General features: G+C 42.1%; 2 protein-coding genes across 2 annotated transcripts in view; one reads left to right on the top strand and one right to left on the bottom strand.

Annotated features, from left to right (window-relative positions):
* Positions 1-1,675: 1,675 nt before the first annotated feature.
* On the bottom strand, positions 1,676-24,285 carry CHD1L (chromodomain helicase DNA binding protein 1 like; the record flags this gene model as incomplete). The annotated part of the gene is made up of 23 exons (XM_079543728.1): positions 1,676-1,745; positions 2,439-2,547; positions 2,771-2,885; positions 3,148-3,218; positions 3,935-4,033; positions 5,032-5,240; positions 5,869-6,032; positions 6,627-6,772; positions 7,659-7,824; positions 9,262-9,415; positions 10,047-10,161; positions 11,770-11,880; positions 12,817-12,890; positions 14,301-14,397; positions 14,847-14,939; positions 16,057-16,212; positions 16,483-16,645; positions 17,874-17,955; positions 18,873-18,904; positions 20,340-20,454; positions 21,957-22,063; positions 22,815-22,927; positions 24,189-24,285. The coding sequence occupies 23 exons, from the start codon at positions 24,283-24,285 to the stop codon at positions 1,676-1,678; spliced, it is 2,658 nt and encodes an 885-aa protein (XP_079399854.1).
* Positions 24,284-24,931, top strand: part of LOC306952961 (uncharacterized protein) — a gene marked incomplete at both ends in the record, with an annotated part of 16,478 nt that continues 15,830 nt past the window's right edge. The window contains 3 exon segments of the mRNA XM_079543740.1: positions 24,284-24,331; positions 24,333-24,572; positions 24,652-24,708. Of these exon segments, the coding sequence (XP_079399866.1) occupies positions 24,284-24,331; positions 24,333-24,572; positions 24,652-24,708 (345 nt within the window).

The raw sequence follows: 24,931 nt of genomic DNA, 5'->3' as shown, positions 1-24,931 counted from the left end.
CTGACCAAGAGAAAAGCATAACTGACATTCTCATTCTGGCAAAGAGTTCGTATTTTTCCAAGCAGGAGATTGTGGCCCTGCTCTCTGAAAAGAGGCCCGAGAGCAACGTGTGCTGCTGCAGCTGATTAACAGTGCCACCAGCCGGCCAGCTGGAAGAGTGCCAGCTCATCTAAGGAGCAAAACATCATGTACATCTATTCACCACCATCTTTCACCCCAGGAACGCTGCACAGTCAGACTCTGCTCCCACAAGCCCTTTGCCAAATACAACAAGCATTATTCCTCTGAGAAGCCAAAGAAAAGGTCTTACACCCACAGCGAGGCTTTGCAGCAGTAGTTTCAGCATGGTCAAAGAAGATAATGAATCACTTCAGCTTTCCTGGTACAGCTAACAGCACGCAACAGAAAGTCCAGTTTGGGAAGGCTCCTTCTAGCATGGAGAACATCAGTCAGCAAGATGAACCGTGCTAAGTGTCAGGTTTGATATTAAGTAAACAGATATTGCTACAGAGACAGTGTAGATTCAACAAGTGAAGAGCGTGTTGGCAATTAGATATTTAAAGACACACTTTCCATTGCTTGTGGGGTGACTTCCTTTTGGAAGCTGAGCTTACCAATGACTTAAAGTTTGGCAATTCACTGTCTTTCTTTATGGACAAAACACCTGCTATCAGAGCTACTGTTGTTGGGTTGTACCCTACACACTAAAGGCAACAGTGCCAATAGCACAAAAAAAAAACAAAAAAAACAACACACAAACAACAAACAAACAACTCAGAAAAGATCTTTGCAATAAAGGTAACATCAAAAAACCTGCACTAAGATTTTCTTTGGTTGGATCACAGGGTGATGGTACCTTTCACACAGCATTCTGGCCAACAAATAAAAAAATACGACAGCTGCAGCAGTCAAAGAACTGTGTAATGCAAAAGCAGTTGTGGGAAGGCTGGCATTTATAAAACCAGTCTCAAATTTCAGCAGCCTTGCAAGCCTTTGCCAAGAATTCTGGTCAGGATTCTGCTAGGTCGTAAGTGCATCATTATGTGGTTAAATTTTATATTTCAACAAACGCAAGTCAATTGGGCTTCTGGGGAACTGGAACAATATGTAACAGTTTACACTTTGCAGGTGTCATATGGTGTCATTAATTTCCTTTCATTAATTCCTTTTAAAAGAAATTTAACTTTCTTTCCACTGAGAGGCTTGTGTGCATTTAGACAGTACCAGGAAACCATTAAAAGCTGGTGAAGAAAAATACAGTGTGACGTATATAGGGATGAAATATATGAAATCCCTATGAAATATAGGGATGAAATCTGAAAGAGGTGGAAAAAAAAAAAAGTCAAATGATACTGCATTCCAAGCCCCAGAAATAAAATAATGTAAGAGATAACTAGTGACCATAGATGAAAGTTTAATTTTCCATCTTCAAAACAGATTTAGGATTGTGCCAGCATCCTTGCCCCAAGTCTCTTTGAACTCTGAAGCAGTGTAATTCCATTTTAAAGCCATTGGCAATACATAAATGTTATGACCAATAAAAGCAGAGAGGTGCAGAGATAAGAAAAGGCTGTGTAAGATATGTTTCTGAAGTGGATGCATACTGAAGACCGTCTACATGAAGTTAAAACGATCCTTGGATTTTGTGCATGTTTCTCAGTAAAGTTTTGTGTCTTCATGGCTTTGAGGCTGTTACTGATGAAGATGGTTGTGAAGCAGACCCTCTATTTCTAGGGAAGTAGTATCTAATAAAAGAAGTGTCAAGGAAATGCTTTGGAATGCTAGATCTTCCACCCAGAGATTTACAAAGCAAGGAGGCAGAATGCACCTAGAAGGCAGTACACTTTTGTCTCTCTTTCAGATTTTCAGTTTCACAGCATTGCTGACAGTGGCACTGTAGAAAAGCATGTTTTTGCAGAGAATTGACAAAAAAGATAAATATGTTTCCTTACCTGTAAGGCAAAAGGAGTGAGCTGCTTGGTTACGAGAGTCCGTCCCAAGACACACCAACTCCACCAAGTTCAGCCAAAGAATCAAGATATAGCTTGCTTGGAACACTGTAATGTATTTTTTTCCAACATCCTCAGTTCTGCTACTTTCTGAGTCACTTCCATTATTCTGAAATTTCAGTTATCTCCATCACAGACGTGACATATGCAGCTCAAGCTGATGGCTGTCAATAAAAAATTAGCCTCCAGTTCCAAAAACATTCTGAGAGACATACTGAATCACTTTAATCTATCTTTAGTGCCTAAAGCAGTACGTCCTTACCATGTAACGAGTACCTGGATGATAGTGAAGTCAGATAAATCGAGTTTTCAGCTGGATCGTGGCATCTGTTTCTTGCCTCATTTCCTTGCTTTTTACCCACCAAGATATTTAGGGAATCACTCCAGAATCAGATTATGAACCAAACAAAACTTATTATGAAAGGATACATGAGTGTGGGGATACCCCGTGCTGCCAAGTACTTGTGGATGAGCCGTTCAGTACCATACCAGTTGAAATCTTTTGTTGCATACCCAATACGTGGAAAGTGCACCGTTGCTGAGAAGTGAAGAAAGACACTCTTTAGGACAAGATACTCTTACAGAAAGCAGTCTAGATAAGGAGTTCAAGCTACCCAACAAGACCAGAAGGAATAATTTGAAATGCAACATATCCATGGAAATCTCAATCTTACTTCACTTCAGAAAAAAAATAATAAAGGTGGAAATTGATCATCACACATGTATTTATGGAGTCACTGTTCTGCCACACAACCACTTACCATTCCTTTTCTTAGCTGCTAAATAAATCTTCTTCAGGCCCTTTTCCAAAGCAGACAGCTTAATGCCAGACAAGTTGTTGGACCGATCCCGGTGCTGAGCTACAATCAAGGCCAACTAAGGAGAAAACACACAAAAAAATGAAATGGAGTCTAAATACAGTGCTAAGAGACACAGCAATAGTTGCTGGAAAACCGCATTATTAACGATTAGCTGTAATAAGCTCTAAATAAAACTCTCATTTTTTCCTCTAATGGCAATTCAGCCTTTTTCAGTATTCAGGGCCATTATTATTGGGGAAAAAAGACATTAAGTTCGCTGAACACAGTTTCAAAATCATGTAAGGAGAGCAACTCAAAAAGGATCTTCTCATTCTCACCAAGTCTTGTCCTTTTCTCCTGGATTTTTTATCATCAATGGGAAATAACAGGGTCCCTCCTAACTGCAGATCTGCCCAGAAAATAAGAACAGAAGAAAAACAAAGAAATAAGTAAATCAGTCCTGAAGAGTCAGTAGTGAGTGAACACAGCAGAGATTTCACTGTCATGTTCTGTGTTATTCTTCTTGTCTGTCTCTTCATAACAGATTCAACAATCAAAGCCCAAGGAAACAAGACAGACATAAACCCGCCCCAACACACAGAGACACATCACCCAGTTAAAAACCACAGACAGAAAGACACTGAAACAAGAATAAACAAGAAGGTTAAAAAAAAAAAAAAAACAGGTCCTTTTACAGCAAGATGGGCATTCTTATCAGCTGCAGGTAGCTCAAAACTGCTAACACTTGTTCAGGAGAAGATTAATGCTCGGAGAGAATAAAAATTACAACTGGACACTGACTCAGATGTCCTTCATCCTTCTTAAAAGCACTCTGAGAAAGATGATGGGCTCTACCTTCTATGAGGAAAAATAACATGTAAAAGGTGATTTTTTTCTATTTTTTGACAACTTGCAGAATTGATCAGATCAACCAACTCCTATGCAGAGTTCCCAGACTCCCAGCAAGTCAAGTCAAACTGCTTGAAGAGCTAAGGATACAAATATCTCGAGAAAGAGCTAAAAACACAACTACCAGGGTATTTAGATTCCTCACTCCTGCAACATCATGGGGATTGAAACTCTTAAGCATCTTCGCCTAGAGTCATGTTTTAATCTCTTACCTACCTTTCATCTTCCCTGCCATCTCATATATTCTTCTTGGCTGATCAGAACGACTCAGCAGAGCTGTAAACAAACCACCCCTTCCCCAGCGACCAGAGTCATCTAGAATGCAATGACAGATCAGCCTTTTAGAAATTGACATTGAAGACCATCCCAGAAAGAAAAGGGGCCTACTCTGGCCAAATGCAATGAAACACCATCAAAAACAGATATGAGAACCACAGGTGAATTGAAGTGAACCAGCTTACAAGGGACTATCCTAAAGGATCAACCTCAGCCACTGAGGAAAAACAAACTTGTCACAATTCCCTAAAAAGACTGCAATAAGAATTCCTTCCGCCTGCCCACTGTGGATATTCAACCAAGTATTTATCATAGTAATTATCATAGTAATGAGCATATAAAAATGTCAGTACTCTCATACCCAGGGAGAACATGCACATATTATGTCCCCCGATTGGTGTTTTGGGCTTCCCACAACTAGATGTTTGTTATTTGTGGGCTTTTCTTGTCACTTGGCATTTCCACTTTAACCACGAGTTTTTATGTTGAGTTTAACATAAGCCAAAGCAGCTTATAAGATTGCTATGGCCTTGGTAAGAGCTTCAACACTGATTCTGAAAGAACTCTGCAACCTGAATTTCTCTCCCTCACCTTCAATGTCTTGACAGAGGTCCTAAAACTAGCAACAAGCTAGGAGTGCAGTTCTGACCTCAGCCTCTGAAACAGTCCATCTCTCTCTGCTGAGTGCATAAGGGGGGTGATTTTCAGTATCTCAGTTCAGTCCTTACAGCTTACATGGGATGAATATAAGGCCTTCACCTTCAGAGGCACTGTCCCCACTTGTACACAGAAGTACAGTTTCTAGACATATCTTTCAAGAGGCTCACCCAGAAACACAGACCCATATATCTCTTCCTAACACTTGTGTGGGTTATACATTGTGAAGTAGAGTCTGTACTGCCTCTACATCACTCAAGATCAAGTCAGACTCAAAATGATTTCAGTCTGGTATGGAGTTAAAAAGTACCAAGCTAGGATGTACTGCTCAGGCCTTCGCCCACCCCACTTTACAATAGTTCTGTTGTCATAAGTCCTACCTAGGCAGTGGACAATAATGGCATCCTCCTCTTCTGCTTTGGGGTGGGTGACATCTCCCATGACGTACTTGATACAGTTTAGGTCCACATCTCTGTAATCCAAATCCGCATTCAGCTCAGCCTCTCCCTCCTCAAACTCTTCCTCAGATTCACTTTCCTCTGAAGGGAGACACGTAGATGTGTAGTGATTTGACTCCCACCAAGCCATCCTGAAACAAGAGAAGAAATTCAATGAAAATAAGCAAAGATGGGGGGGAGGGGTTCTACACCCTGTTTTAAATGACTACAGCAAAACACTGGAGATCCTGATCTGCATTCCCTCTGCTGCCCTCCTCTATTTTAGATAAGAACCAAGATTACCCCAGCTGGTATCTGTGATTTTAAGTGCCATGTGCTGGTGTGATAAAATGACTGTAGGCATAGAAAAAGTAAGCATACGACAAAGCAGAAGGAGTTATTCACAGTGGTAAAAAGGAAAAATAGATAGGAAAGAAGTTAGTTAATATGCATGCCAAAGAGTTACTGATAGTGGAATGAGACACAGGAACCAAGTCTGACACTTCAGAGGTAGGTAGGTTGCCCCAAAAGCTCACTATACACTCAGATATGAGGTTCTCATTCAGGCCAGTCTTGATGAGTTAAATTAGATGTGAAGTATTCAGAAATATGCTGATGAATATGAAGCTAACTCTCTCAAGAGGTTGATCTGCAGCCATTTGGTCATCTTCTCCTCCCCTCACTCTCAGCCCAACCTTCCAGAGTGGATACAGAGCACATTTCTAGAGCACCCTGTAACAGACACCAATTTAAAAGTAGTTGATGCAGTATAAGCCATACTTTTTCATGTGCTCTGCCTCTGCTTTTGCCTTTCTCCTTTCCTCCATAAGCTTTGCTCTCTTTGCAGCTGCTTCTTGGCGCTTCTTCCTCCTAATCTCCAGCTCCTCTGTGCTCAACAAGTGTTTCCTCCTTGTTGACTGGTCCCTGAGGCCTGTAAGAAGAGTCTAGAGAAAGAAAGCTGCAATTCAGAAACAAAATGCTCATCTCAAGCACACGTCTGGTGCCCACTTTATGCTGCACAGAATGGCCTGGGTTGGAAGGGACCTCAAGGATCGTGAATCTCCAATTGCCCTGCCACAGGCAGGGTCACCAACCTCCCCATTTAATCTAGACCAGGCTGCCCAGGGCCCCAGTCAACCTGGCCTTGAACACCTCCAGGGATGGGGCATCCAACAACCTCTCTGAGCAGTCTGTTCCAGCACCTCACCACTCTCATAGTAAAGAGCTTCCTCCTGCATTCCTTTCCCATTTGTCTACTTGCCCACAGCTCTTAACCATCAGATCCTAGATGTCAAACAAATGGGTGGTTTTGTGATCTAAGTTTATATTAGTGCCCAGCATTCCATCTATGATCTGTTGCCAGAATCGCTGAATTGTCCAACCCTCAGACTCAAGAGCCAACCTTACTACAATGGCATCTGAATCTTTGAACTTTTTTTTTTTTTTTTGTGAGCTGCAAATAAAGAGAGGAAACTGTCAGCTTCATTTTCTACAAGCAGTTAAGAGCATCATATGCTTTGTCAGGTCTTTTGCCTTACATTTGCTTTGTTTCGGAGAGCTCTCCCTTCTTTACTGGTCTCTTCGGTCAAGGCTTTCTGAAGATCCAAAAGCTGATCAAATGCTTTTTTATCTTCTCTGCTGGGTTCTTTTGAATAATCTTTGCCTTCATACACATACATGTGATCTTCAAAAAATAATTTACAAGTATAAAAAGGAATTGAAAGCCACTAACACTTGAAATATACAGCAAGACCAAAAACAATTAGGCTTCTCTGTTACACTGTTCTACCCTCAGCAGAAAAAGACATTTACTGTCTTATATATGACCGGAGTCAACATAATGTTAAAAGAACAGAATCAAGATTTGCTTCCTCAGACAAAAGCTTCAGTCACAGATCTGTATTTAAGTGCTATTGTGTACTCAAAGCAGAAAGTCAGTCTGTCTCATGGTACTACAAGAAAGTATCCTTAAAATTTATTCTCATATAATAGAAAACTAATCACAATTAAGGTACATTTTTATGGGAAAGTAGAATAATAAAGACAAAATAGGTTTGTTCTAGCTGTTCAGATACAATGGCTCTGCTTTTCCAATCTCATATTTTGAGTTTTAAGGTCATTTTAACTTGTGTTTCTCGTGGCCAATAATCTTTTGTATGGAGACGGATACAAAAGAGTTGTATCTGAGCTATATACTTTTTCCTTAAGTTATTGTGATCTCTCTACGTCCATAATTCTATCTTAATGATTCTCCATGAGAATAACAGCAGCTGCCATTTGAGTATTTCTTCTTTTGTGAGGTCTCAAAATATGTGAAACACATTAAGGAATTCAGACCCGCTGGCCAACAAGCCGGGCACATGTTGTTATCAATATTTCAGGCAAACAAGGTTGCAAAAAGAAGAAAAAGACCAATTTAAGCTCAGAAATCGAGATCATGGACGGGCCAATTTTCTTTACAAGCCCAATTTTCTTCTTGTTACTTGAAAAATACCACCCTTCCCTAGGAAGCCTCCTCTACTAGTTCCCAAGTGTCATGCACTCCATAGGTATTTCAATTTGTAACTTACTTTCTGTGTCATCCTCCTTCTTCTCTTCTTCACATGGCAGGACAACATCCGTTACCCACTTCCCTCCTTTTGTCTCTCCAAGGATGTTTTCCAGCTCCACATCCTGGACAGTACTTCCCTCAGAGGACAGCAATTTATCTAAGCCAAATTTCAGGATTTCACTCAGCTTTATCAACGAGAAGAGGAAGTTCAGTATGAGTATCTTCTATTTCCACACGCATCCTTATGACTCAAGCTTCTCAGACATAAATGGGAAGGTTGTAAAAGTGAAGAAATCTAATCCTTTGTACTATCTGTCAAAATACTTGCACTTTAACATGCTCATTTGTCTCAACACCTATTGAGACAGACCCCTGTAATGTATCTCCCCCAAACATACTCACTCAGACTGGTAGGGTCATTTTTCTCTACAGGCCAAATAACAAAAATGGCATAATTCTGACTGCACTCAAGAAGCTTTCTTATAGCCAACAAATCTGGGCTTTTGGCCCCACCTCTTAATAAAATAAAATCTTGTATCCCACAAAAATTTACAGGGAGCATAATGTCAGCAAGGAATTTCCTTTGGGCTCAGTTCCATTTCACCCTATAACTACTGAGGTACATGCTGATGAAGGGGCAGGGGGTGGGAAAAGATGCATTAATTCCAAGCCTCTCCCAGGTTTACCTCCATAGAGGAGTGTATGGGATCTGCTGAGTCACGGCCTGAACCTCTGATTGATCACCTGAGGCGAGCCATGAGGCAGCCAGAGGAGCACAGCTGAAGGCAACTCACTTGTGCTGCCAGAAGGGGTGGAGCCAGCCTAGGTCCTCCTAGACCTATTGAAGAGCTGGCTACCAGTGGGGAAGGATCTCTTCTGGAGATCACCTCTCTTGGTGTTTTGTAGGTGAGCCCAGCTGAAGGGTAAGCTTTCCATTTATTCTCTTTTGTTATCACTGTCCACTTTGCCTAACTCTCTTGATTATATTGTGATTGTAACATCTTGATATCTATTGATTATACAAGGAGATATATCCCTCCAAATTTCACTTTGCTTGATGTTTTCAACCAAAGCTCTTAGCCTAAAACTCAGCTTTTGGGTCAGAATCATAAATCACAGCCTGACTCCTGAGACACTGTATCTGCCAAGAGGTTAACCTTTGGAACTAGCAGACTAGTGATCAAAAGTTGTCAAAGTAATTATCATTAGCTCTGTTTGAGAGAGAAGGGCAGGAGAGACAGATAAGCTCCTAGAAACAACGAGTCAGCCTCCACTTTAGACCTGTTATATAATAAAAAAAATATACAAGTAAAACAAGGGACATTCTTGCCTTCTCCTCTTCTCCAAGAAAACACTTTTTTTTTTTTTTTTTTTTTTTTTTTTTTTTTACACAACAGATGCATCTCTAAACTCTAAAAACTGTCTTCAAATTTCAAATCTTGACTGGACCTGGAATGCAATGTTGATTCCTAGGACGCATGCAAAAGCTGTCACATCAATGCATATCCTCCCCAGCTGAAGTGTCTTGACAGGTTCACATCAGACAGATGTGAAAAACGGAAACACTCCAACACTTGTAAGAATGTTACTGAAGTCAACTCGAGGGTTTAGCTCTATTTTACCTGTAAATCTGATGCTTCCTGAGGTTTGTGTACTCCCAAGGCAAACTGGCCTCCCTCTACAATGACATTTGTCAGTCGAAGCTTGGAAGCAGCTCTTCGGTAGATTATTTCTTCAACTGTATCTCGTCCAATCAAGCGAATAATTTTTACAGGCCTTCAAAAAGCCAAAAAAATTCTTATTATTTTCTTCATTTGAGGTGCACTAAAGTGGTTTTCTGGCACAGCACATGATCCTCTTACCCAATCTTTTGGTAGGGATAAAAAGGCAAGAGCAAAATCAACAGACAACAGAGCGGTGATGCACTGAACAGGTTGCCCAAGGAGGCTGTGGATGCCCCATCCCTGGAGGCATTCAAGGCTCTTGAAGTGGCTCTGGGCAGCCTGGTCTGGTGGTTGGCGACCCTGCACACAGCAAGGGGATTGAAACTAGATGATCATTGTGGTCCTTTTCAACCCAGGCCATTCTATGATTCTATGATAAGTATAATGCTGAAGCAATTGCTTCTTGACACAGGACGAATGCCTGCTGCAAGAGTGCAGGCAATCCTGCAGATTCCATCTCCTCCTCTAAATTTACAAAGCCCCCATCTTAGACACATGACAAGGGTAGGACTGCATAAGGCTGCAGAAGAAAAGCAGAGACAAAATTATCTCTGCTCTCTTTCTTTGACCTTCAATCTATCACCCTCTTAACACCTTTTAACACTATTGCTTATGAATAGGGAAAGAGACACAGGGGGATCAGTAAATTAAGCAACCTAAGGAGAAGAAGCAACATTTCTCACTTATGCTGCCCAATCCGGTGAGCTCTTGCTATTGCTTGCAAGTCGTTCTGTGGGTTAAAATCACTGTCAGTAAAAATAACTGTATCTGCTGCCGTCAGGTTCATGCCAACTCCTCCTATGAACAGAGAAGAAGATCACAGAGTACATCAGCAGCAGAAAAGAAAGGCGCAGCTGGAGAATTTATGCTATGCAAGGCTCTGTCAGATCTGATCAACTATAACCAATTTATCTTTTAGCCCAAGTCTGAGTCTCACAAAGATCCAAATAGATGGATAAGCCTGGTATTTCTGTATTTCTCTGTGCTTTCTGCAACAGCTCAAAACAGAGCTGCACTGTGCATTGTAGGGGAACAAAAAAAAAAAGATGCAAGCAAATTAATAAAAAGGCAATAGGTTGTCAAGACTGATAACATAGACATATTCTTCAGCTGTCAGAAAGACTCATGCAGCAAGAACTGGCTTTATTGAGGGTACAAAGGTCTTCCCAAGTTATGACTTGGCTGAAGCCCAGTAACAACAGGTAAATACACTGCTGAAAGAGTGGGAAACACCACACCCAATCATACAACAGCCAGAGCATAGGTATATATGTGACTTCAAAAGGTTTTGAAATTAGAGTTCACTCTCATGGAATGAAAAGAAAATGTTAGGGTTTCTTTTTTTTTTTTTTTTTTTTTTTTAATATCTACTATTGCAACAACATACTACAGCTAAAGAGGGTGGAACCTGTTCAAGTACATTCTTTCCTGCTTGTGCTGAGTACTTCAGAATAATCAGAATAATCTTGCAAGTAGAGACAGTCATGCACTTGAAAAATCTCTGCCCATAACACAAGGATGGAAATACAGCTCACACCGCTGTTCCCAGGTGGATAGAATATGACAGACATAGCACTGAGCACTAAAAAGCAATTTGATTCTGGTGGGCATGGGCAGGAAGAGTTCAGGCACAGTGTTACGAGAAGCTTTTATTTCTTACACTAAGCATTAGGTGCTTCTCTGCAGTCTCAATATACTCCTCTCCATGCCCTGCAACATTATCAAAGCCAGTTTCATTCAGGAAAGTCTGACCAGAAGCCCAAAGGAAGAAGACCTAATAAGAGCCTGATGCTTGAGATCAAGTAGTACTGATCCTCTCTCTGAAGGTAAGCAGAAGCCTGCCCTTGTGCTGGTCTGAATAAAGAGACAGGCAGAACTGAAATCATTCAAGAGACACAGATATGCCTGGGGAGCTAAGAGGAGGCAAAGTACAGATGGTACTCCTGTGGTGTTCTTTGCAGCCTCTGGTAAGTAAAAAGCTCTCAGCTGAGTCTGTCTGCCAGCCAGAGTGTACGTCCATGTTCAGGAAGCAATTCTACCAGCTTACTTAGAAGAAGTCTATTTCTGCCTAAAGTCTGAAACTTTAGAAATAAAGTGCTTGCAGAAATAAAATGCTAGTGAGATTCCTTCAGTTTAACCTGGCACAGGGGAAGGCATTGCAGAGCTCAGAATAAAAAAGTTACTCAAACAGCTGCGACCTGAAAAGCATCTTGGCATCAGTTGCTGAAAGGAAAACACAGGAATTGGGTCTCCTAGCTAAAAAGCCCAAATTCAGGATGTGCCTTGTTTCTCTCAAAAATCCTCCATATTAGCAGAATACGGAGGATTCAGAACACCCTGAAATTATGCAAGACAGCAAAAGTGTGCAGAAACAAGACATGTGTTGTCTCTCTCTTCCTTACTTACCTGCTCTGGTGCTAAGCAGGAAGACAAAGATGGGCTGTTGACCAAAGTTCTTAATGGCAAGGTGTCTCTCTTCACCTCTTACAGAACCGTCCAGCCGCTCGTAGCTATAGCCTTTCCGAACAACAAAATGTACGTTTCTGATTTGCATTTTATCACCTTCAACTCCTCTTTTTCTTTCCAGTGACCCTGACTCTCAGACTGTCAACAAAGGTTAATTTAGCTAGATCTGAAGCAGAAACTCTTAGCATTTAATTTACTGAATGGAAACAAGATGGGGAAATACAAAGCCAAAGCACAAGAACATTAACCCAGAGTCCCATTTCAGACTGTGCTGGCTGTTGGCTCCACACTACAAGCCAATAACCACCATATCTTTCTTATACAAGCTTCTACTGCTGTCAATGTGTGCTTTACTGTGAGCAAGCAGTATGGGAAATGGCCTTACATTTGGCTTTTTAGTGCAACATTAGTTGTCCAAATCCATAAACACCAAAGAAAAGCCTCTTTCATGGGAAGTCCTAAGTACACATGGAGCTATGTGGGTTGAAACAGAAGAAAATGTCTCAAGATCCCTTTGGCAGCCTTGCCAAAACAGTCACATTGAGGCCTCACTGCCAACAACTATTTTAATCAAAAACTAATTTCCTGGCATAAATGTTGCACAATTTGTGTTCTGCACTGGACAAACTGAATTGAATGCTAATGGCTTTACTACAGCTACTTCAGGACTCGGGTACATAACTGACCATGGGTATGTAATGAAACTTTGCTACCCTGCCATCTGTTAGCTCGATTTTATCAAGGAACCAAAGCTCAAGCTACTTTGAAGAACTATGCTAAAGTGCAAGTTCCTTGTAGGCAGCTAGCACAAAGATTAATTCAAATCCCAAGTCACAGTCAACTGTAAGAGTATGGTTTCTGTCTACTAAGAAGAAACAAATGCCCATCATATTCTCCATCCCAAGCATATCAACCAAAGCCAGACTAACACTATATGGCACAGATCATTAAGATAAGCCCTTTGCTGCCAAACCATGCAGACCATACCTCTATAGTCCATGTAGTCTTGCAGAATGTCAAGCAGTTTAGTCATTTGAGAAAAGAGCAAGACACGATGGCCACTGGAAGAAGAATACGAGATGTCACCAGCAACATTATACTGTGGCAGCATTTCACAAAGCAGTAGAGGGGTTACAGTAGCTCAACCAGCCACTGTTACTTAGCAAGAGCTCACCACAACACTGCACTAAGCCTCACAGAGTGACTGCCAACTCCCTCACATTTTCAGCCCCACATCCAAATGTAGCCAGACAGCCCCACCTGATAGCATCAGCTGCCATGTGTAGAGTGTAGACTCACAGGTAACAAGGCTCTGGCACAACACTGCTGCTGGCTAAATGCACCTTGGTGAGAACCCAGAGAATCCTGGCTAAAAGAATCCTCAGTTTGAATGTAGTGCCATGAGGGTGTTCACCACGTGACTTGCCACACTAGATTGCTCTCTAACAACATAACATAAAACATCTTAAATATAGGGAAAATGTAGTATCAGCATCTCTGCAACAGAATATAACTTCCTATCCAGCAAATGACCCTCAGTGCCCATATATAATTGCAAACAGCATTTAAGTGAGAAATCAACTCTCCTTGCTCTGGGCCTCGGACAGCGTGAGAGTGCTTTGTTTAAATCAACAACATTTGCAAGTTCAGGAGTCGCACAGGGCTGTCCTTGTGGCAAAGACATCAAAGGAGGAGAGGCATCCACTCACAATATGTTGTACAGAAGGAAGACAGAGCCCTCCACTACTGCATCAGAACTTCCTTTCTAAAGCTCTGTGCTTTGAAAGTACTCAGAGGGAAACTGCAGCCCAATTAAGAAAGCAGGTAGAATTTATGAATTGTGCAAGAGGCATCAAACAAGAACATGTATGAGAACACAGACTGATTTGATTGGTCCACCTGAGGTCTGTAGGGAGATATTTAAGGTTGTGTTACAGGTTCTGAAGTCACCAGAGCTCAAGATCAGGAGTTTTGAATATTGGTTCCAAACCTAAAATTTCAGCTTATTCTGGGGCTTTGGTCCTGTCAAATTTCTTTTTCAGGCTCATTGTGCATTCTGCCTCCTGGGCTAATAGAAGCACTGCAGTGCAAAATACCTGAACTGATGCACTGGAAGCTACTCTCATGAAATTCAATAAAAACGTATATGCTGAAAGCCCTGTCAGATATATATTCTCCCAGGTTCCCAGCATAGCTTTAACAATATATGAGAGCATGTGAGAATTAGCGAAGTGTTTTGAGAAATGTTTAAAGGGAAGCTACAATTTTTTGAGAGTCCTCTATAGCCTGTAATGCAGTCGTTTGTACCGAGATGATCTCCTTGTGGTAGCTAGTAGCATCCTTTAAATAGGGCAGTGCTTGTGTTGTGGTATCTGCACAATCTAAGGATAAATAAGGCAACTTTCCTTCTTAGTTTATCTTTTCTCCCTGTGTTAACTCCACCTTATCTTCCTCATCCCAACACAACATACCCATCATACAAGAATGAAAGCAGTTTATCCAACAAACACAGTTTGCCGCTGGCTTCAACAATGTGATCTCCAATCTCAAAGGGCTCTGGCTCAACACCTGGAAAAGAAACGGGTTTCAGAACTTAATTATACAGATAGCAACTCAGTGATCAACCTTTAAATGACCACGTTGCCAAATACTGCCAAACAGACTCCCAGGATGCTTGCTTGTTTGAAAAATGATCATCTTTGTCTAAAAAAGAAAACCACCCTCAGTACTCCAGGAAGTACCTCACAAAATGAAATGTGATTTCACTGTTTAGGGGAGAGAAGATGAACTTATGACAAATCAAGAGGTGAGCTGAAGTGGAAAATTTAAACTTCACAAGCCTCTATTTTCATCATCACTGATGAATTGTTCTGTGTTGGAGCTGGTCACAAATCCACAGCTGGTGCAATACTGTTTATTACTTGCCCCTTCTAAGCAATTATTTAAATTAAAAAAAAAAAAAAAGCATACAGAAAAAAAAAAATTCTATTTCAAAAGAGAGAAGAATGCTTTCTTACCATTGAAAAGGTACGGGTGGGCAACACACTTCCGAAGCTGTATTAAGACATTCTGAAGTGTAACCTTCCTTCCTGTTCCACCTTCAAATGCATCTGGAACAAAGTGCACAGAAAAAAGAACGGAGCAGGGAAGCCCATGCTTCACCAATGGTGTGACTGAGAACACCTAAGCACTGCTTTGCACTGCTGCAGCATTGAAGTAACTCTTCGCACATCATTTTTGTATTTGACTTTCCATCCCAAGACTAATACACCTGTTCTCATGAGCCAAATAAAAATACCCTCACTTTTCTTTTTCTTTTTTTTTTTTGAGAGAGAGAGAGAGAGAGAGTGCGCGCGCGCACACCTTTACTACTTCGCCTTGTCAAAACCTCCAGAATTTTCTCAACTCCTTGGAAAGAGCCAATGACATTTTCTTAAGAGTGCATTATAGATCTAGAAATCATCAAAACTAATTTGTTACAGTTCATTTGAACTTCCCAAGAACAAAACCAAAAAAGTAATGCAACACAGTAAAGATCTCCTGGATAACCAGGAAGTTAAGAAGAGATGCATATTTCTGGGGAGAAAACAAAGTGATGTGGACATTGCTAACTCTAGAAGAAGATTCAGCTTTGATGGTGATGATGCAAAGCATGGTGGCTCCTCGATGCAGCAGGCATTAGCTCTGGAACAGAGTCACTGTCCCCCCAGTTAGTTTCCCTACAACACAAAAATACTGACAAATCACATCTGGTATATAGAAATGAAAAAGGAGGATTTCAGAGAACAAAATATGTTCTCTTTCATCTCTCTGGATGCTCTGTTACAGTTAATTCATACATGAAGTTCCAAGGAGTGAGCTGTTAGGGCAAGGATCTGTGGCTGCATTGTCCGTATGGTCCTGTGGTTTGCTAAGGCACTCCAATCTACACCCAGCAGGTTTCAATTTGCTATGTGAGATTTCTACTACTGCTGGAAAATTTGTAGAGACATAGAATTTTCTGTACAACCTTTTTTGTTTGAACACAAAAAGAATGGACAGGAGCAGGTTTACTTGTTCATGAGATTTTTAATTACTAGCTGATCCAAAGCAGATTCTTGAAGCTGTTCCTCCTCAGCTCTGAGACAGACCAGCTCTAGATTCATACATCTCTTCCTCTAGCACAGGGTAAAATCATGAATCAAGCAGCCCAAAAATCAACCAATAGAATTTAAATGCCTCAGTTACCTAGATCTTTTGTCAAAATAGCTTTGTAGTACTTCCTCTGCAGAGCTGACATTCCATGGTACAAAACCACTTCCACCTTCTTCGGAAGGTCTGCAGTCACCTCGGACTTGACTCTTCGAAGCAAAAATGGTTGCAGAAGATTGTGCAATTCTTTGGCTATTCAGAAGCAAGATATAACAAATTACCAAGGAAGCATAAGGGATTTATACAGTATCTTCACAACTATACTTTCAAAAATAAATGTATAAAGGAATCTTAATGAAATTATCCTAGCCCAGTTTTACAGAGAAAGCGGAAGAGTTGCACACCTTACTTAGTACTTAGCAGCCACACTAAGATCAGTAACTATTACTTATACAATGTGCCTGCCACCCAGTCAAGATAACAGCTGGTCATAATTCAAGTATAGCATCAGTTGTTACTTACCTGGCTCACTCTCCTTTTCAATTGTTTGGTAATACTCAACAAACTCTTTCACTTGTTTTCTAGGAAAAATATCAGGTTCAATAAAGCTGAGTAAGGAGTACAGTTCTTGGAGGCTGTTCTGGATTGGAGTGCCTGTGAGTAGCAGGCTGAAACCTACTGGGAGCTGAAAGAATCAACATCAAAACAAAATGATAAGGAGAGAGCATTTGGAATGAAAAGTTAATGTACAGCTCCACCCATTTCCCTCTTATCCTTTAGCTAAAGACAGGTGGCATAGAAATGCCTGCAGAATACTGCAAATGCCAGCCAAAACCATATTAAATATGGTATGGTGTGATCGTCAAACAGCCCTATCAAACTTAGGCTGGCACCAGTGCCAAGAAGACAGCATAAGCAAAATAAGAACAAAATGCAAAAACAAAATTAGAATTCCCAGATCCAATACTGCATACTCACCATTATGACAAACAACTAGAAAATGCTGCTGAAATAGGACAGTGAAATGAAATTACTAACGAGCACACTCCATCTCTACTTTCTGATCTACTCTGACAATCACAGCGACATTATTTGCTCCATGCTGCATAGAGCAATCCCTGGAAAGGGAGTTGGGAATACTGTTGAAAAAAAAAAAAAGTCTTTTCTCAAGAGAATACATCGGGAGAGCTAAGGTGAATCACTGTTATTTCTTTTCAATTTCAACTGAATCTTCTAAATGATTCAGGAATATTTTTTTTTATTTATTTATTTAAGTGTACACTTAGAGGCATTGCAGCTCATCATTGCTGATGCCAGTCCTGATGTAATGTCCATGTTTTAGTGCCATGACAAGAAGTGCATTCGTTTCATTCACAAGAAAGTAAGGACACTTTCTTATCCAGGACAGCCCAAGGGAAGCTGGAGCAATTCTAATAATTTCAATAAACAAGGGTGGCTCTATTAAGTGAGACAATGGAAATCAACAGTTCATGACCTAGGGTCCCATAAATGAGGCAAGGGTTCCTTCACCCTCCCAGATATGGAGATACCCTCTTTGTCACTTTATACAGTCTTACATTGGTCAGATTTCTAACACTTCAGTAGTACAGCTGTGCTTCAGTGCTATGTTCAGTTTCTTTACATTTCTCAGTCTCTTGACTTGCTCCAGTGACTCACGTACAAACAAGAGCCAAAATGAGAGACAAGCTCCAAATACTGCCCAGCTCCAAGGCCAGAACCATAGGCCCTTATCACTCTGCCACTATGTGGATCTGTTCAACAATTCTGATGGAAGTGATGGAAGCTGGTTGTGGCCCAGGGTTAATTAGAATACAATACAAAGAAATAAACAGAACATCTATCTCCTATAGTGAAAAGTCCTCATACACAAAAAGATAGCTGGTATATTTTACCTCAGTAAGTGTTTCGTAAAGCAGAGAGTTCTGATTTTTCAGTCTGTGAGCTTCATCTACAACCAAGGCAGCCCAGTCAAAACTGTGAACAAACAACACAGCATCTCCAATTACTTGCAGAGAAATCACTACTGCCAAAGCAAAAAGACTGAAATAAGTGATGGATTTGTTTGGCTGAACTCAAGAGGCTCCCACTCCGTGAACCACAGGCAAGCATCACAAATGTGGTGGAACAGTGGGAGGAATTCACAAGTACAGGTTTTCAAGAGCCAATACTGCTTCTTAAGTACAGCCTGAAATCAAAACTAAGTAAGTTCATTTGAATTTGCTGTTTCTCTCTCCACCTCCATTTCTGTGGGAAAAATTTGGCAAGTAAAAGTTAGTCAAACATTCAAGGAGATCTATTATGTGGAAAAAGACATGAAATTAGGTCCTTACACCCATGCAAAAACCCAGCAATGATGACGAGCTAGTGATTACACAGGTGACCTTTTGCAAATCATCCAAGAGTGGAACTTCAGCTCAGTCCTCGCACCACCACATTGTATAGGCTGCAGAATCACTTGCTCCCTACTAGATCCACCAGATTTAATACAAACTCTTTTCAGCACTCAATACTCATTTCTGCTAACTGTGAGGATTTCAACTCCCACATTACAGAGTGACTTCCACACAGTTCTGGCTGATGGATAGGCAGGGAGGAGAGAGCATGACCCTCCAGCTCTTCTTACCCACACACCTTTCCTCTCAGTGGAATACAAAGGCTGGAATCACATGTATCTATGTTTTCCCCACTGCTCTATTCACGTATATCTTAAGTGACATTAAGGACTCTACTCTGCAAGTTGGTAAAGGAGTCTGATCATAATCAAAAAATGCCTTTGGCTCTTTTTTTTGGCAAAAAGTGGAGAATCTTGCACACAGATAAACATACATTTCAGAAATTTCTGACAGACTTGCAGAATTAAATTAATAATAGTAATAACAACCTGTACTCACAATTTGAGAAATGCTGCATCTTTCAGACAAATCTGCAACCAAAAAAAAATAAAATTGTTACTTACAACTTAACACATAGTTCAAAAGAGAGCATCTTTCTGTCTAATTGCAAACTGTGGTGAAATAGTGCAGGATTGGAGTGAAGTCAGTTACCAAGGAAAGTAACATAACAGATAACGTAACCACAAGCTTTAGCAACTCTTCATTTTAATGCTCCTCTGGCAAAGCATCAGTAGTAAAACCTCAGAGAATTCATGGAAATTTTCAGACAAGCCTGTAACATTTGTTCATATCAGTCACACTCTCTAAGAAACACCACGCACCTCCAGCACTACAGTCTTTCTGACTCTAAGCAAACACACCCTTCAGTGGATTAATCTGACCTGCTAATATCCTAAAGCGCTCACATTACTTGTCCAACTTCAGATTCGAGGAGGAAGAGAAACTGGATCAATTGATAAGCCTTAAGAAGCACAGAATTTTATCATCAGAACAACAGAGATGGAAAAAAAATACTAGCTAAGTCAATATCTCCATGTGCCTGATTGTTTTGTCAGCATTGCTTTAGCACGAGCACCTCCACTTATCACGTTCAGGACAAGGCTTATCACTGCACTCCTGCTTGTGCATTGTGGAAAAATATGCAGGTTCACAGTGATCAGCACAGGTCATGGCTCCTAGAGGAAGGAAATGGTAAAATACTTGAGAGGGAAAGCAAAGGGGCAAAAGGAAGAGGAGATCAAGCAGGGGAAACAAAAGAAGCTGCAAGAAGCTTTCTCATTTAATTTCAAATCGGTTTGTTTGTTAAGAGGCTGCTAAAATAAAATCAAAGCACTGATACAAAGTAACACCTGAGTGGAAATTAGTCATAAGAGAAAGATGAAAGCTTTTTTGCACTGGACATAACTAAGCACCTGGCCATGCAGAACCCAAAGCCGTGATCAAGGAAGCAATCCTACTGGTTCTCTGTAAAGCACTGACTGGATTCAGCCCCAAATTTCATCAGTTTTAATATAAACCTTTACAGTCCATTTTTGGCTGAGGAGGGCATGCAAAAGAGGTACAGACATCAGCAAGCTCTTTCAAAATGTTCCTGCAGTGACCAATTAATAGAATCTTAATAAACATCACACATGCATGCTTTCCACTAAATACAGAAGATTCGTAAGGCAACACAGAAGGGCAAATGAAAATGCCATATAGTGTCAGTTAAAGGTGTTTCTGATTTTGATTTGTTTATTCAAGGTGTGATACAGCCATGTGGTAAAGCTAGGGTTATATCAGATTATCTTCAGAGCACAAGAACTGCAGCAACTTAGATGAGCAGGTGATGTGGGCTGCAGAGTAGGAAATCGCTGAGGAAGATCAAAGTACAGCAGGCAAAAGCTGAAGCATAGTGTACAAAGGAATGGAAAAGGCAAGGAAAAAACCTGAGACTTCTTTTCAAGTGACAAAGACAACATGTACCTCGTATGTTGTTAAGAGCACGTGGAAGCGAGATTGCTCTTTCAGGTTCTGCTGCAGTTCGGATCGCTCCTCCTTGTTGCCAATGTATGTCACAAAGGAGAGACCTGGAGCAAACCTGTCGTCAAGAGAAAGACAGCAAGAGTAAGATAGCACCTTGTTCTCCTAGTAGCTAGATCTCAGCTCTTGAATCTATCTCCTTCCTGGTTAACTTGCATCCCAGCCTGGCACCTGAGCTGCTGGTTCTGGTTTGGACAAATGCCACATAAATTGGTTTCTCCGAGATGTCAAAGTTCAACACAGATGATGGAAAACCAATCAAACAGTCTGTCTGCTATTCGAAACTGAAAAAGCTCATGAAAAGCAAGTGATTCTCTGGCTGGGAGCAAAAAATTGGTCCAGAGGTAGGTAAAGTATAGATGAACAATGTCTGCAGCAAATAGTTCCAAGACAGGGCTCCAAAAATCTAGCTCTCATAGCGAAAGCAGATAAAAATCAGTTCCATGGAAGAAGAGTTGGAACCATAAAGTTCTTCCTTACTTAATCCCACTACCAATGCCTGCCTATTGTTCCAACATAGCTGTTCACTACTGAAGTTTACCATATTAAGTCATACAAAGATGTGCTTTTTCCCAGCTATTCCAGCTGCTTGTTTATCCAAATCAGGCCAGATCACTTCAAAATCTAACCTCAGCAATTTTTGTTTCTGACACAGCACTGCTTAACAACCACACAGAAATACAGCTGTTCTAATCTACAACTTTCAGGCACTCCTCTTAAAAGCAGTGTTTTGGGCTCAAGCCTAAAAACATACAGATTCTGGGCATAGCAAACATGCCATCAGCCCAGATGCTATACACCCAGTGAATATGGGCTGCATGCATGGATATAAAGTATTTTAGACGCATGTGTGAGCATGCCAAGAAACACACTACTCAGCTTGGGTCTTACCTTTCATCATACCGAATCCTGGCTGTCTTCAACAGAATTTGCCTAACAAAGGCTGAGCATGGAGGTTAGAAAAAAACAAGCACAAAGCTAGTGCAGGTATATCTACTGACAGTCATCCAACGCTGTAAGTTGGATGAACACGTGGATATGACAGCACTGTATAGGCTATGCATTAACTGCAAGCAGCATATACATCAATTTGTTGTTTGGTACTGTATAATCAATGAATATTAAGATGTTATAATCACAAAAAGAACAAGAGAGTTAGGCAAAGTAGACTAAGATAATAGGAGAGAATAAATGGAAGGCTCACCCATATGCTAGGCTCACCTACAAAAAAAAACACCAAAAGAGGGGATCTCCAGACAAGATCCTTCCCCACTGGTAGCCAGCTCTTAAATAGGCCTAGGAGGACCTAGCCTGGCTCCACCCCTTCCAGCAGCACAGGTGAATTGCCTTCACCTGTGCTCCTGTGGCTGCCTCATGGCTTGCCTCAGGTGATCAATCAGAGCTTCAGGCCGTGACTCAGCAGTTCCCATACAGGTAGCTTCCCTCTTTTGTTTTCTTCCTTTTGAAAGGAAGAAAATTGCTAGACTGAGCATATTTGAAGAGAGTCTTCGTAACTCATCATTCAAGACTATAATGAGTCGGACAGTTGTTTAAACTTACCTCTCCAGTTCCTCCTTCCAGTTAGTCAGAACAGACAAAGGACAAAGTATCAGGAATCTCTCTTTGTTTGTTAATTTTTTTGTCAAGTAAAGAAGAAGAGAAATAGTCTAGAAGGCAATGAAAAAAAAGTATTTTTTTTTAATAACAAGGAAATTCCTGAACTTGCATAAACTGAGCGTGGGGAAGGTCCCCCTTGAGGTTTGTGGCTGATTTCCCACAAGTTCTCCCACACAAATCAGAGCTAAGAGAATACCAAAGGAGATCCATCATCAGTGAAATAAAAGCTTACATCCTAAAACATTACCTCAACATCTATAGCCCTTTTCCAAAGATGTTTTCCCAACAGTCACAAAGATCTACCATACATCACTTTCTAAAGGTGCCAGTTTGTTATTTAAGACTCGTCTGAAACCAAACCACAATCATCATTCACTCCAACAAAACTGAATCCCATTTAAAAAATAAAATTTAAAAAAACCCTGAAAAATATCTATGTGTACTCAACTTTAATCCATATGTTGACAGACTCAAAAATCATCCTACTGTAGGTGCATCAAAATGATATCACTGGCTCCATACTCACTGTGTTAACTAGTTAACATTATTTGTAAACTACTATGAATTATGCATTCATACATCTGTGTAAAATGGGCTTTACAACCCTCCTCAAACTTTTTTGGAGCATTGCTCAGGACCTAGCAGGAGTATTACATGATTAAGGAACAAAAAAAAGAGCTCTCTCTTATGAGTAAGGACTTCAGCATGTGGCTGCTTACATGCTTAGGGTGCTTTTTTCATTCTGCGGGAAGCCTGAGCTAAAAAAGTTAGGCAAAAGTCATTTTTCAGAGTATGACACACCTGACAAGTCTTCCCAAGACCCATCTCGTCACCCAGGATACAGCCACGCTGGACTTGGTAGCATTGCACCAGCCAGTTTACACCATCTAATTGATATGGACGAAGCTTAATGCCTGTGAATAAAAGCAATCTGTTAATGTCACATAGCCATCCAATACACTGTATGCACTGTTACAGCTGGAAGTCACTAGAAGCAGGTCTTGCACAGGTCTGACCTTCCAACCAGCTGCATTACAGCAAAAGCAGCCAGGCTTTGAGCAGGAGTTGCATTACCCTGCTAGAGAGCAGAAATACTGCTGTTACAGCAAACAGATTACATCAAACCATATTCAGGAACTTGGATGCACAAAAATGTCCCCAAGTCATTACAAAGGCCTGTATATGGAATCCAGTGCAATAATCAGGCTGCCATTCTGTGTTCCTGACAGACAGCCTGAATTCAAAGGAGATTCAGGTTAGATATTAGGAGGAAGTTTTTCACACAGAGGGTGGTCACACACTGGAACAGGTTGCCCAAGGAGGCTGTGGATGCCCCATCCCTGGAGGCATTCAAGGCCAGGCTGGATGTGGCTCTGGGCAGCCTGGGCTGGTGGCTGGCGACCCTGCACATAGCAGGGGGGTTGAAACTACATGATCATTGTGGTCCTTTTCAACGCATTCTATGATTCTATGATTGCAGCTTCAGACACATTTTAAACACATAAGCATGACTTCCAGGGACACTCTTTAGGCTATTATTTCAGAAATCTTCTTCTATAGCAGTCCACAGGAACATAATGACCACTTTCCAATAAGATGCTTTCCAGCTTAAGCTAGAACAGATCTCAATTGCAGATCCCTGTCACCAAGACAGAGCAACCTTTATTAATGGATATGATGTACCAAAGCAAACACAAGTCAAAGTTTTCAAGATCTTTTCTTGCATCTGAACTTAAGTAGTGGAAGAGACCTTTAAAAGTCGTTTAGTCCACCAGGCCGCACAGAAACATTTTAGCTTTAACAGAATCATAGCATCATAGAATGGCCTGGATTAAAAAGGTCCACAAAGACCATCTAGTTTTAACCCCCTGCTGTGTGCAGGGTTACCAACCAGCAGACCAGGCTGCCCAGAGCCACATCCAGCCTGGCCTTGAATGCCTGCAGGGATGGGGCATCCACAACAGCTCAGTAAACCAAGATACTGCTCTGAAGATCGAACGGAAAAGGTAAAGTGACTGAAAGAGGTGGGAAGGATTGTAAGAAGCAGCGAGCCTAGGACATAACATTCGCTGTGGCAGCGATAGCCGTGGTTGAACAGGCCCGGGGCCACTCGTCGTACCGGCTGCAGGGGAGCACACGGGATGAGTGCGTACCCCCGGCGCCAGGCGCACTGACCTGTCAGCCCCCAGCGGGACACGTCCTCCTCCTGCACGCCCAGCCCTCCCGCCCGAGCCCTGCCGGCGCGGCGCAGCGCCTGCAAGAAGCGGGACATGGCGGGCAGCGCTCGCCGCGCGGGAAACCCTCCGATCCCGCCCCGCGGGGGGCCGGCAGCGGGCGGGCAGAAGCCGAGCACCGCCCCGCCGCCATAGCGGATTGCCGGCTCCGGGTTCGGCTGGAAGCGACGCGATGGAGCTGGCGTTGCTGTTGCTGCTCGGCGCGCTGCTGCCCGCCGCCGCCCTGTACCTGTGCTGCGTGCGGCGGCACACGGGCAGCGCGGCCGCAACGCTGCACCGCCGGGAGCCGGGCCGAGCCGCAGCCTCTCGCCCGCTGCGGGACGCCGTGAGCGCGGGGTGGGGTGGACGGGGCGGTGGGCTGCGGGGAGCGGGCCCGGCGCTCACCTCTCGCCTCCTCTCCGCAGTGGGCCCCGAGGCTGTGCGGCTTCTGGCTGCGGCTCTTCGTACACACGGCGAACACGGTGAGCGGGCACGGGCACAAGATGTCCGCCTCGGGGACGGGACGGGACGGGCTGTGCGGAACCCCGCAGGCACGGGGGAATTGGGATCGCTCAGCCCCTCTGATTGGGGATCTCACAGAGAGGCTGCGGACAGCTGTCCTCAGCGGGGCTCGGACTGCGCTGGGGTTTGTCTGTGCTCGGGGGGCTGCTGGCGGGGAGGGCTGTGGAGCAGGTGCAGCTGCAG

The sequence above is a fragment of the Tetrao urogallus genome (genome assembly GCF_951394365.1).
Source record: "Tetrao urogallus genome assembly, chromosome: 1".
Lineage (NCBI taxonomy): Eukaryota > Metazoa > Chordata > Aves > Galliformes > Phasianidae > Tetrao > Tetrao urogallus.
This window is presented reverse-complemented; position numbering and strand designations above follow the sequence as displayed.